The sequence below is a fragment of the Nothoprocta perdicaria genome, unplaced genomic scaffold, assembly GCF_003342845.1.
Source record: "Nothoprocta perdicaria isolate Ctin4 unplaced genomic scaffold, notPer1 scaffold_56, whole genome shotgun sequence".
Classification (NCBI taxonomy): Eukaryota; Metazoa; Chordata; class Aves; order Tinamiformes; family Tinamidae; genus Nothoprocta; species Nothoprocta perdicaria.
In genome coordinates, this window is record NW_020455821.1 from 2,768,889 (window position 1) to 2,782,243 (window position 13,355).

At 38.9% G+C, this 13,355-nt stretch overlaps 1 protein-coding gene and 1 long non-coding RNA gene across 4 annotated transcripts in view; one reads left to right on the plus strand and one right to left on the minus strand.

Annotated features, from left to right (window-relative positions):
• KLC1 (kinesin light chain 1) overlaps nucleotides 1-13,355 on the plus strand; it is a 45,554-nt gene that overhangs the window by 17,811 nt on the left and 14,388 nt on the right. For all 3 annotated transcript variants that reach the window (XM_026048632.1, XM_026048633.1, XM_026048634.1), the window contains 8 exons: nucleotides 7,142-7,220; nucleotides 8,884-9,109; nucleotides 9,615-9,702; nucleotides 10,412-10,513; nucleotides 11,180-11,353; nucleotides 11,510-11,609; nucleotides 12,482-12,531; nucleotides 12,617-12,684. In XM_026048632.1, coding sequence (XP_025904417.1) covers nucleotides 7,142-7,220; nucleotides 8,884-9,109; nucleotides 9,615-9,702; nucleotides 10,412-10,513; nucleotides 11,180-11,353; nucleotides 11,510-11,609; nucleotides 12,482-12,531; nucleotides 12,617-12,684 — 887 coding nt within the window. The remainder of the gene's footprint in view (nucleotides 1-7,141; nucleotides 7,221-8,883; nucleotides 9,110-9,614; nucleotides 9,703-10,411; nucleotides 10,514-11,179; nucleotides 11,354-11,509; nucleotides 11,610-12,481; nucleotides 12,532-12,616; nucleotides 12,685-13,355) is intronic.
• Nucleotides 81-5,579, minus strand: LOC112955354. The gene is made up of 2 exons (XR_003250866.1): nucleotides 5,517-5,579; nucleotides 81-635 (listed from the first exon to the last, which is right to left on the minus strand). It is a non-coding gene; the product is annotated as an uncharacterized LOC112955354 (long non-coding RNA).

The window sequence follows — 13,355 nt, forward strand, 5'->3', positions numbered from 1 at the left end:
TAGCAGCTGAACAGGGCTGCATGTACAGGTCAGGTTGAGTTGGGAAAGGAGCGTATCCGTCACACTCCACCCCGTGACTATAGTCAATTCATCTTATCATCACAGAGTGGTGGTACGGTCACCTCTTGCCTCTGTGCCATAAACAGTGTATTTATAGTTTTTGCACTCACAGGTCCATGGTAAGTAAACATTTTAGCATAAAGTATTGCTACTATGTACTAATTTATACATTTGGGGTATCTGCGTTTGGGTTATTTGTTTCATCATGTACCAAATCTGTATATACAATACAATTATAAGTAATAGACCTAATAACAGTAGAGCTAATAAAAATCACAATTGGATGAAACATGAGATTAAAAATTCCCATTGCTGTTGGTGACTGTCCAAGAAGAGTTTCCCACCAATGGTGTTCTCCATCCCTTTTCACTCTTTCCTGAACACGACATATTTCTTCTGTATCACGATGAACAGTGATGAGGGTTCTTTGTCCTTTGTCTCGGATGCGTTTCAGTAGGTGATACAGATCATCGTGTTGTAACAGTTTTTTCACCAACGTAAGGTCCATTCCGATGGGGGCAGACAACAAATCTCAAACATGAATACTGCATTTCCATCTGCCATCATGTGTGCTGCTGCAAGAGAAAATAGAAACTTGTTTCGGTGGRGTGAGGCCGAACAGGTTACCCCATTTAAAAAGAAGGAAATCTCCATCGCGTGCTAATTCTGTTTTGCACCACTGTTATTAGTAGCTTCCCAGGCAGGTAAGCCACAAGGTTTAGTTAGTCATAGGCACAGAACCCATGGATGGTACATTGACCATCCCAGGCTGTCCTGGCTGTAATGACATTCTCTTTTACCTGTAGGTGGAGCACTAAGTTCATTTTTCACAAAGAATGCTCAGCTTATAGGGCTTCCAGTAGGCCCACAAGGATTATTTAATTATTGGAGAACTGTGGGAAGTCRGATATCCCATTGGGCCTTGTGTGGGTTGAGACTCTGTTTGTATTGATGTATTGATATCAATAATATCAATACTATTCAATCGTATTGATATTTTACAATTGTATTGATACAATTCAATTGTATTGATATTGTACAATGCAATAATATCAATACAATTGTTTGTATTGATGTATTGATATCAGTACATCCTGGGAGGATGTATTGATGGTTGAGAATGTATTGATATYGGTGATTGATGATTGAGGATGTATTGATATCCTACAGAGGATTTGAATGGTCCAATATAATCCATTTGCYATGCAGACCACATTGATAAGCAGAGGTGGAGCTTTAGCAGAATGATCTGCTTGCAGCCTTCATCTGCACTGAGGACATTCCGTGAGAATAATTGCACAAGTTTTCTGGTTTATGGACCAGCCTCTCTGTGCAGCAAAGTGCARCCTTACCTGTGTGACCTAGGTTTTGATGTAACCATTCTCCTAATCGATACCACTCAGGATCTAAGGTGATTTGCCTAATTTTGGTCAACTCATCYACCTTTTGATTCTGCTTTGTGTCTGGTTGATTATGCTTAGCATGAGCTTTACCCATCCCATTTGAAATSGTGTTTTTCTTGCTATATCCTGCAATAGTTGCCAATCTTGTTTTCTCCAGACTGGAGTTCTGTTTACTTCCCAGTTAAGAGTTTCCCRTYGATAAATCCATTGTGTGGCACCAGCCAAAACAACCACCACCCCTCATCGATGGTGCACCAACAGAAAACGTTTGATTTACAGACCCTTCAGCAAAAAGAGTAAATGGTAAATGGCTATATAAGGCTGTTGCATTAAATATTACCACTGGTGAAGGAGTAATAAAAGAAGATGAAGGCAGTGCACAGATAGGAGAGTTAAGAGCAGTAGTTTTAGCTGCACAAAATGGARCAAGGGCTATATATGCAGACAAATATATGCTAATGGATCTGTATTCACCAGCATCTGCAATTTGGAAACCTTAGTATGTCCTTCAGTTAACTGCATATTTTCTGCAATTCCTGTTAGGTAGGCATACCACTTTTCCATAGTGGGTTTTTGTGCAATTCCTTCTGGGGGAGCAGTCCCCTTTAGGATTGCTTCTAGCAAATTAAATGGTCCTCTAGTTTGTGCAGGTTGTCCTTGGGAACAAGCTCAACCTGTTTAACTACTCTATCTAAGGATAAAAGTCTTTTCTCCCATTCAGAATATCATTGTTCCATTTCTTTAAATGCAGTCGAGCTAAACAAAAAAGGTCTTTTTGATCCATCAGGGCCATTTTGGAACAGGTTACAGTAAGTAGCATGTTCAGCAAAATCCCATTCAGCTATAATCGGGTCGTGGCGGTGTATTGGTCCCACTGACTCGTATGTTTTTAATTCTTCAGTCAGGGTTTTGACTGCCTCTTCATGTTCTAGTTCCCACTTTGAAAGTTTGCCTTTCCTTAAGAGTGAATATAAAGGGTGTGCAATAATAGAAAATCCAGGTACAATATCCTGAAGTTCCCATCAGTTGTTGTAATTCTTTCTTTGACTGGGACATTTGCAGCTCTTCAGTTTTCCTTAAGGTATCTGGAAGAATCACTGCACTGCCAGCTACCCACCAAGTACTTAAGAATTTTACTTCTTTGCTTCGTCCCTGACATTTTTCAGGTGGTACCTCAATGTCAGCTTCACGTAGGATTTGACATACTTCTGTGGCTGCTTTCTCAACCTTTTCAGGAGAATCACCCCCAATTAGGATGTCATCTGTGTATTGGTACAATTTCACATCCTGTGGTAGTGAGACCACCTGCAAAAGTTCAGCCAGTGCAATAGTAAGTGAATGTTTATACCCTTGTGGGAGTCRATTGAATGTAACTTGTGTGCCATTCCATGTGAAAGCAAATTTCTCCCTATCCTTCTCTTGTAAGGGAACCATGAAAAATATGTCCTTTACATCTAGTGTTGCTATCCATGGGTGTGCAGCTGCTTGTAAGGTGGCTATTAGGTTTRCAATATTTGGTACAGCAGCTGTTAATGAGGCAGTTTTAGCAATAGTCAGTTGTAAGTTGCCACCTTCCGTCAGGTTTCCGAACTGGCCAGATAGGTGAGTTATATGGGGAGTGGGTTTTGGAGATGATCTGTCGCTTCTCCAAGTCAGCTATGGCTTCAGAAATGCCACGCCGTGCTGCAGCAGGAGTTGGGTATGGGGTACGTTAGTAAGTTTTCAACTGGGGAGTGGGGGGGCTGTGCRAAGTACACACACTGTAGCCTCCCAGTTTCTACCTGGACTGGGGCAGATGTTTGATGCAAATGACCATATGCTGCCATCTAGCAACTGCCAGGTTCATTCATTTAAAACATCAAAGCCGAAAATATTTTCATTATAATCTTTAACTGTAAAGATATCAGTCAACAAATGCCTCTGACCTGGGAGCCMTAGACTGACCTTGGCAGTCTGGCACACAGCACTTGCTCCATTTACACCAGTAATTGTAACTTTTTTCTGTCCAGGTTGCACACACAGCTTTTTAACACTCTCTTGTGTTAATATTGAGACCTGTACTCCAGTATCTATTAAAAACTTTACTAATTGTTGCTGAGGACCAACAGGAATTAAGATATATGGATCCTTATCACTTATTCACTGATAAGCCTCCATTCCCGGACAGGCAGGCCCAACTGTCTCCCTGGCCTTACTTGTTTTTTGAACTTATTTCTTTCAGTTCTTCTCTGGGGTGAGAGAAGGGAAGGTTTTCTTTTCCAGGATCTTATGTTGAAGGAGTTGATGTACGCTCCTTCCTTTCACCCTTTCCTTRTTTCTGGAAAGCTTCAATTAAACTGAGAATTGTGTCTGGGGTTTGGCCTGGTATAGCAGCTCTGGGGATGCCTAAAGCCAGAGCCTTTCCTCCATAATTCATTCCTGCATTTCCTAAATTCAGTCTGCGAGGTTTGCTGCTCTTTCCCTTTGAGTCTGATATTAGTTCCCCGTTTTACTGGTCTCACCCTGTGATCTTCACTTCGGAGTTTAGAGTTTGCATTGCTGTTAGAATCGCACCAACCTATTTCACGACCGTAATCGGCTAGGTCCTGCATTAGCTTAGCCCAGGAGGGGAGCTGTTGATGGGGGTCCTTGATACGTAATTGCTTGTTGTGTTCGGTGTCCCTCCTTATCTCATCCCGTTTGGACACTAGATAGTACTTAAGGATGTCTGGAGCACCTCGTAACAGTGGTGTTAGCATTGCAGGATTCACTGTAGCAGATATGGGGGCGTTGTTAGTCCCTCGTTCATGCATGGCCTGGATACAGGCAGCTTTTGTGACAGCAATAAATAACTCACTCAGTGATGTGATAGGGATTATGGAGGGTTCTTCCCGGTCCAATACATGTATTCCTCCAGCCCAGTAGGCCACTCGGCTGGTGATTGAGTGAGGAGGATCTGGTGGGTCAGGTCCTAGGTTTAGGAAAACACCAGGGCCCCAATAGCCATCTGCTTCGTCCCCACTCRGCATTATCCGATCTCCACCACTCAAGCAGACTCGCCACAGGTACTCGGTTTCAGTCTCACCTGCTCTCCTGCTATACTTTTCTTGTAGGTTAACTAATTCTAAAGGGTCCCAGAGTCCGTCAGTTCTTTCTGTTTTTGCTGCAGGTTGAGCTTTATATACAGGAGGTTCAGAGGCATACAAGGAGTCATTGTCATTGTCTGAGCCACTGTCCTCAGAACTGTTACAACTTCCCCAAATGTCCCCATCCCAGTCAGGAGATACTATCAGTTTTTTTGTGTGTGTTACATCAGGAGGGTGAGGAGCCCATAAAAGCATCATTTCTACTTTTTTCYCCAGTTTTTGCCTCTTTTCTTGTTCTTCCTGTAATTGTTTCTGTGATTGCTGGATCTTTAAGGATAACAGCAATTCAGTGTTTTTCTTCTCTTCTATTTCTTTTCTAAGATCCTGTTCTATTTTATTCCTTTCTTTACATTCTTGTATTGCAGCTTCCAAACAAGTTCCCAACATCTTAYAAATAATACCTTTTCCTTTGCCATCACTTAAGGAACCTCTAGCCAATTTTAAATGTTCCTCCACAGCTTCCCAGTCATGCCAGTTATCACGAGCCCACTCCTTTGAGAAGCTGGGACTCGGGTTCACTCCATGCCTCTGTAAATAATCAGTGATACTRCTTGCCATCCTGCCAACTATGCCAATTTGTTACGGAACGAGTGGTGGTATGGGGTGAGTGACAAAATGCACTTCACTCGTATGAAAGAAATAACAATAGAATTTATTAATATAGACAATGATTTCCTGAGATTCTGTGGCAAGGTTGCTTATTATTTACTKCATGGAGGTTTAAGATAATACACGGTTATCAAGGACACCCTCCTGTTGAGTCATGAGGTTCAGATTGGACCCCCTTGCTTTCTAAGCTCCTTCTGAGAGAAGTCTGGGTGCAGCTGAATCCAATTCTATTCCCAGACCTCGTCAGAAGTTTATGACTAAGGGATTTTGTGCACAGTTACAAAGTAAAGTTTAAAGAGAGCGCGCTATATTCACTTACCACAAATCTGTTGTGGAAAGGGATTTCTGAAGCTTGAGGAATAACCTTGAAAGGTGTCCCTGCTTGAGGGGAGATCCTGATGTGCAGCCCGCTGCCTTACTGGGAGAGCTCCAGAGGCTCCTGGGCTGTCCGTGTATTTATGGAATAAGATGATTGGCTTATAGTCATTCCTTCACTTGAAAGGACCTTGGCTGGTGTAGTAACCTTGCCTCCCTGTTGGGATGCAGCCATCAGGGCTGCTATGTTGATGTCTGAGTGGGAGAAGAAATTGGGACAGCRGCGCCTACCAGGATTAGATAAATCGCTGGTGGTTAACAACTGAACAGGGCTGCAAGTACATGTTAGGGAAAGGAGCATATCCGTCACAGCTTCATGCAGTGTTACTTGAAGCTGAATTTGGTCAGTGAAGCTTGTTTTGTGCTGTTCCTGAACTTTTTTTTAAGAAGGAAATGATCAGGAGGGGGATAATACTGAGATTTTAATGTGCTAAATGTGGGTCTATAATCTTTGGATGGCCTAAATAGAATCATTACTTGACTTGGACTGAAAATTTGAAATTAATTAGCAGATAGGAACTAAGTAAGCAAAGCGTCTTTATGGTTTCCCCAGTTACATAAACAGTCTCTGTTAATGATCTTTGCATACAGTTGCAGGTAACACTTGGTTAGAGCTTAGAAACAACACACACAAAACTGGAAACTTCCCTTATGACATCAACTACATCCAAAAGCATCTACTGTTTTTGCAGAGAACTCACTTTTCCAGCACAGAGTGTGTGTGCCAACAGCAGCAGTTACCCTTCTCTCATCTGTGGAAAAAGATGTTGGATGGATGTTTGGGGAGGGGAAAACAGGATGTGTTTTGGTGTTGGGATTTCTACTTAGGGAGATTGATATTTCTGACAACTTCAGCTATTTGTGTAGGCTACAAGTATAGGAAATGGAACTGAGTTTCTCTCTTTCAAATACCATTCAAAATCCCACAATTAAGAATGTTATCATTTTTATATATCAATGAACTGTRGTGAGTTTTAATATGATGTGAAAATAAAGAGGAACTTCCTTCCAGGAGTGTGGGGGCTGTTTTTTGTTTGTTTTTGATTTTTGCTTTTTGAACCTTAGGAACACAAGTTCAAAATGTATTATTAGTGCAGGAACTAAGAAACTAACTTGAAGAAATTAAAGTTGTTGGTGCAGGTTTATTCRTCTTTGGGAGATGAATCTCCTTACTCCTCTCCCCCTTGCAGCAATAATTGCACATATAACCTCAGAGTTATTGTGCACTGTAGTGTATATCTGTGCAAGAACAGCAAATGTCGTCTTGTGTGTTCAAGTTGAGACCGAAATCTAGGAGACCTGATTTTTATTCTTGGCTTTCTTGAAGATGTCCTGTATTTTGTTGAGACAGAATCTGTAAGTACATTTGGACATGAGACTGTCCTTAAACTTCTGTGAGAAATCTGATTCTTGGTACTTTCTGTGTTTTGCCTGTGGGATTTTCCTTTTAACATTGCTGGTTAAAGAGACTCATCATGGAAACTCATTATGGAACTCTTATTTAAATTATTGCATAAACCTCAAACTTGATAATGTAACAAATTGTTTGGATTTGTGGGTGTTTTATAGGAAGATAAGGATACGGATTCCACCAAAGAGCCTTTGGACGACTTATTTCCAAATGACGAAGATGAACAAGGACAAGGAAGTAAGTACATTTCAAGTGATATTGTTAGTGTGYTTCTGCAGCACTGAAGCTAGAATGTTGTGAAGCATGGAATTGAATAATCCATATGTAATGTCCTATAAGCTAGAGCAGAATGGTGATTATCTCTTGAAAAACTTGTAGTCCTGTATACCAGCCACCAGAGCTAGATTTTTGAGGAAAGTTTCCGAGCTCTGACAGAGCTAGAGTTCTCGGAACTCCTTTCAGTACTAAATTTGTTCCTTGGTCTAATGAGTCACTGAATGGAAGAAGACTTGTTTCAAGTGACTCAGGCAGATTCTGAAACATTGAAGCTGCTTATTGGTCTGCCCACGTGCTGAATTCTATTAGTGACTTTCCTGATTTAACATTTTGGGGCAGATTTCAGTGTGAAATCTTTCCTGTATAATCCTTTGTATCACTAAGATTGTCTTCCTTGTTCATCACTCTAGAAGCATTGCCTTCAAGTCAGAAGGATTGGTGAATATGGATACAGTTAGCAATCTTGTAAAATGTCAGTAGGAATCCATTGATAAGTCGAGCTTTATTCATGAGCATATTTCATGCTTCTCTTTGAGTGTGAAGGTAATATTATACAATGTGTTGATATGGTAATGTAAAGGCAATATGCTTTGGTTCCTAGCTGATAAATGACTAAGGCAAAATGTCTGAAGGGCCTCTCCTTAGTAATCATCAAAATTGGATTTCCTTCTTGTACACATGTAAGATACAGTCTTGATAGTTTGGTAGTGAAGACCAGCAATAGAAGGAAGACATGAAGAGCTCAGAATAGTTCAGTGTTTATCATGAACTCCATCCTGAGCTCAAACTGGCTTCCCAAGAATTTTGTGGGGGAAAAGTTGAGTGTCAGAGTTACCTCTCTAGCAGTATAATCTGTATACCGAATTCTGCCCTGCAAAAAAGAAGGATGTCACTTCAGTAATTTCTTTGAACTTGATTAAAAAATGCAAAAATATTTAAGTACTTTGGAAGACAGTGACTATGGGCACAGGTTTGGAATCATATGATTCCACTGACCTAAGGCTCCCACTTGCTGCAAGGTGACTGAAAGGTAAGGAAAAAAAAAGTCAGTCTCCCTCCCCTCTCCTTTCCTCTTTTTTTTTTTTTCCCCCCTGCAGTACTGCAGTACTTTATGCAAGAGCCCTGAGTATTTCTTGAAAGGTATAGCAAACCAAAAGAAACAAACAAAAGTGTCCTTTTGGAGAAGGAGAGTAAAGGAAAAAGAACAGATCGGTTCAACTTTTCTGTAGTTGTTTGGCTACTTTGGCTTCTCTGTTCTGGTGTTCCTTTCCATAGGAAATCCGTAGCAATCCATAGGGATATTTTTAAGTTTAAAATCGTGAGATTTGTTAATAACTTGCTGTGGTGGATTGACTCATGTGTTTCTTTATCTGTTTTTTGACGTTTGTCCCTTCAAGCTAATAGAAGTGTGAAATACTAATAATCTCTTTGTGCATTCAGCAAGGATAGAGTACGGAGAATAAAACTGTCATTGCTGTTTGAGAGATTGTAACTGTGGTGAAGTGTATTCTAATATACTGGTATTGAGGAAATCAAGTGGTTCAACTAATGAATAGTATCATTAGTTGTTTTCTAGTTATGGTCATCTCTTTAAGCAACTTAAAATCTCATGCATTTCTTCCAGTTCAACAACAGCACAGCAGTGCAGCTGCTGCTGCCCAACAAGGTGGCTATGAAATTCCAGCAAGATTAAGGACCCTTCATAATCTTGTAATCCAGTATGCTTCCCAAGGTAGATATGAGGTTGCCGTACCCCTTTGCAAGCAAGCTCTTGAAGATYTGGAGAAGACTTCAGGTCATGATCATCCCGATGTTGCCACCATGTTGAACATACTTGCTTTGGTGTACAGGTTTGTATTCTGACGTAGAGCTGTATCACCTATATAAGCAATTAATATTTGGCTTTAACCTGTTAATGTTCAGCTTAGTACTTTGGATTCATTGATTTATTTTGTCACCCTTTTTGTAAAACCTTGAGACATTCTTTGTATGTCTCCTTACTTTTAAACAAGATGTGGATTTTTTTTTCCTGTACTCTTGTTTTGAGAAAGACACTGCTTTTCAAACCGTTCCACAGCTTTTTTTCTCTATCAAGGGTTCATGTAGGTTAGCCATTTCCTGAATATGTAGGGCTGTAAATTGGACAGTCCTGTAGAGATGGAGACAGTCCTGTTCTAGTTCGGCAGCAAACTGCTTGATGYATTCATGAGTTAGAAAGTTAGAAACTGAAGTCTGTAACTGTACTCTGAATTCTTCTTCTCTCTAATGGAATGTTCAGGCCAGTATGGAGCCAACTCGTATTTTTTATGACATTTTGAATGTCCAGTGTTATTAATTATGACTTTTAAAATGTAGGGACCAGAACAAATACAAAGATGCAGCAAACCTCCTGAATGATGCCTTGGCTATCCGTGAGAAGACTTTGGGCAAAGATCATCCTGCGGTTTGTATACATGCAATGTCATATTTTCAGTTGTGTTTTTCACTGAATTTTTTTTCAACTCATTTTAATGTTAAACTCAACAGGAAAGTTTTAAGACCTGGCTTATCTCTAAACAGTGCAGGTAGGAGCCACAGTATGACATATTTTGTTTTCTCTTAAAGATTTAACATGCTTTCTGAGCATTGTATTTGATTCTGTTTCACCACAAATGACTTGCAGTTGATTTTTTGGATCATATTGCATGAATTTTCTATGAGAAATTAATGTGAGAAAATAATTGCTYACTGAAATCAGTTTAATAAATTTAGATTAAAGGTGGATGTCTGATCTGTTTTACTTTTAAATGAGACATAATTCAAATCAAGCTTTTGACTTCATTGTTTGAAATGAATGTGTTCCTTCCATTCATGTGGGTTGAAATGGGACAAATCTGAGTATAGATTTGAGAAATGTCTTTGTAAGAAAAGAAAATAAAAAGAAAATGTGTATCCATTATGACATCTGAACAAACCAAGACAAAGTATTCCTTGTTTTTCATGCTTTTCATATATATACATTCAATATTTTTTTTCCTTCGCTTGCTTTACTTAAAGACCTCTGCCTTGTACATGGAAGATTTAAGAACATCAGTGCATTGCAGATGTATTCGTTTGTCAGGTCTTTATATCAGCAAATTTCAATGTAATTAATATTTCTCTACTGTTGGTAGGTGGCAGCAACTCTGAACAACCTTGCGGTGCTTTATGGGAAACGTGGAAAGTACAAGGAGGCTGAACCGCTGTGTAAGCGAGCCCTGGAAATCAGGGAAAAGGTATGAGGAAAAAATGGCAGCACCTTTGTATGAATAACTTTTGGGGGTGAAACATTTTGTGTAGGGGTTAGGTAACTGTGTGTGTGAGTGTGTGTGAGAGTGTGGGGTGAGTGAATGTGGTGTATTTTGGTAAGGTYGAACTACCAGAGCAGCCTCAGAGTTACTGAGAACAAAGTAGTCAGTAATATCTGAAGTGTAAAACAACATTTGAATTTCTATACTCTTACAGAGAGCTTTGACTGGTTCTATTCTAAATTCTGAAGCCTCTTGTAAATCTACTTCTCTACCTTCCTTCCCTCCACCTCCTTCCCCTCTCCTTTGAGGGAGAGGTAATCTTGGTTTTGACAGGATCATTGAAATAAAACAGAAGCATAATTAAAAATATTGAGGTCAATTGGATATTTGTTCTAATTTGTGTGATTGAATGTACATCTTTTTCATGCAATATAATGTAATTATATTACTTATTCTTGTTTTGAGTCACTCTGTAACATTACCAATTATAATTGATTTGAATAATTTGTGTACTCCTATATGCGAAGTCTGCTTTCATCCTCATGCTGTAATTGAAGAGGATGAAAACTTACAGAGGCTTAAACATGGTACAATTTTAAGCCCTGATACGATGACTGCAGAATCTTTTAATGCAAAGTATTTCATTTCTAGGTCTTGGGGAAAGATCACCCTGATGTTGCCAAACAATTAAATAATCTGGCTTTGCTGTGCCAGAACCAGGGGAAATACGAAGAGGTAGAATACTATTATCAGAGGGCACTGGAGATTTACCAAACTAAGCTGGGACCAGATGATCCAAATGTTGCAAAAACAAAGAATAACCTGGTAAGGTATTTTCAAAGTAAATCTAAAAAAACATCTTTTTTTTCTGATGGATGGAAGTGGATGTACATTTGATGAGCAGTTATTGTATTGTTTATCAAGCTAATTAGAACGATGTGCTGATGTCTGTCTTTGGTTGGGGGGGTATTTTGTTTTTAGGCATCCTGTTATCTAAAACAGGGCAAATTCAAGCAAGCAGAAACTTTATACAAAGAAATTCTTACTCGTGCTCATGAACGGGAATTTGGTTCCGTTGATGGTAAGAAACTTAATCCCTAGAATTAATGTTTTTTTTAATAATAGAACTGAAAATATGAAGGAGATTAATTGTGCCTTTATYTCTTCAGACAGGCAATTTTAATTCTCAAGAGTGAAATTATAGATGYGCTGAAGTACTGCAAAATATCATAGGAAAGCATTTAGATTGCTCAATAACATCTAATTCTAAATGAGGGATTTTTCTGGCATGTAGAATACTTAGTAAGTGTATATTTTATAGGTTGCATTTCTTGCTCATTTATTTTATGCCAAAGAGAAATTCCAAATTTGATATTCTTGTAGAGACAGAAAACTATTCGTCATTTTCCAGACACAGGAATAAATCAGTACAGGACTCTTGATGACATAATAGATATTCTGGTGAAATGAACCATTGAATTAACTGTTAAAATGACTAAGGAATTGGGGAGAAAGTCCTTAATTTCTAAGTTTTACGGTATGTTGAAGTTAAATGTATTTCATCATCTGTATATCACAGTGAAGTATCTTCACTGAATGACAGTAGTRAAGCACTAGTTAGTAGATATCAAAACAGTTGTTATGATAAAAGAAATATATGTTTTCTAGCAAATAAGTAGTTGATAAACTGATTGCCGTGTATCCTGACATCACAACTTCTAAGAAATAACTCTGTTTCTAACTTCAAATAAGAAGAGACAGTGTTGTAAAGCTACCGTGTTGGAGAGTATGTTTTATTTTTCTGCTGCTTTCTATTGTATTGACGGTAGGTTTCTGTAATAGTAGTGATGTTTTAAGTCTATGGTTCTCAGCTGTGTCTTAGAAGGATGAAATTCAAACGGTGAATATTTTGCAGATTTATAGTAAAAAATACTTTCTTCTATGTTTCATCAGATGAAAATAAGCCTATTTGGATGCATGCTGAAGAAAGGGAAGAATGCAAAGTAAGGCCATTGTAGTAAAACTTTTGGGGAGCTTTTACTGTTTAAGATGCCAGTTAGTTATTTTTCTTTTTTACTTTTGCTTTAGGGAAAGCAAAAAGATGGCTCATCTTTTGGAGAATATGGTGGCTGGTACAAAGCTTGCAAAGTTGATAGGTCAGTATTTTCTTTTCAGGATTTTGACCACTTGGTAATRTCCAAAAGTGCAAGGTTAAAGCATATTTAAAAGTTAAACAAAACTAACAAGTGGCTTATGTCTACAAAATCGACAATGCAGAAGTTCAGTACAGTTCCTATACTGTCTTCTAGGAAGCCAGTAGTATTTTCCAAGCCCTGAGGCTGCTTTGGATCTAGGCCAGGTAGATGTAGTGAATTCTAATGTCACCGACTAGATCTATTGTTTTCTAGTGTGAGACCTGTTAACAGAATCTGCCGGTTTTTCCCCCTTCATTTCATAGTTTAACTTCAGTGTGAATGCACAGAAACTGAAAATAGGTAAAGGCTGATAAAAGGAATTGCTCCTTTTTTTTTGTGATTAGTACTACAGTAACAATGCAGTTTGAACCAACAGGTGTTTTTTTTAGAAGCTTCACAATTAATCAGCCTGATTAATTCAGTCAGAGATTCATTCACTCAAATCGAGCTAAATTTTCACCTCTGGAGGTTGTATCTGAAGAGCAGTACAAGCCCTCAGCGCTCTGGTTTTGTGCCGAGTGATTCTAGAGGCTAGTTACCAACATTGAGTTTCAGAGCTGTTGACTAACTGTAGTGGGAGCTGTTAATGTCCTTTGAAAAACCTTTTTTTTTTTTTTTTTTTTTTTTTTTTT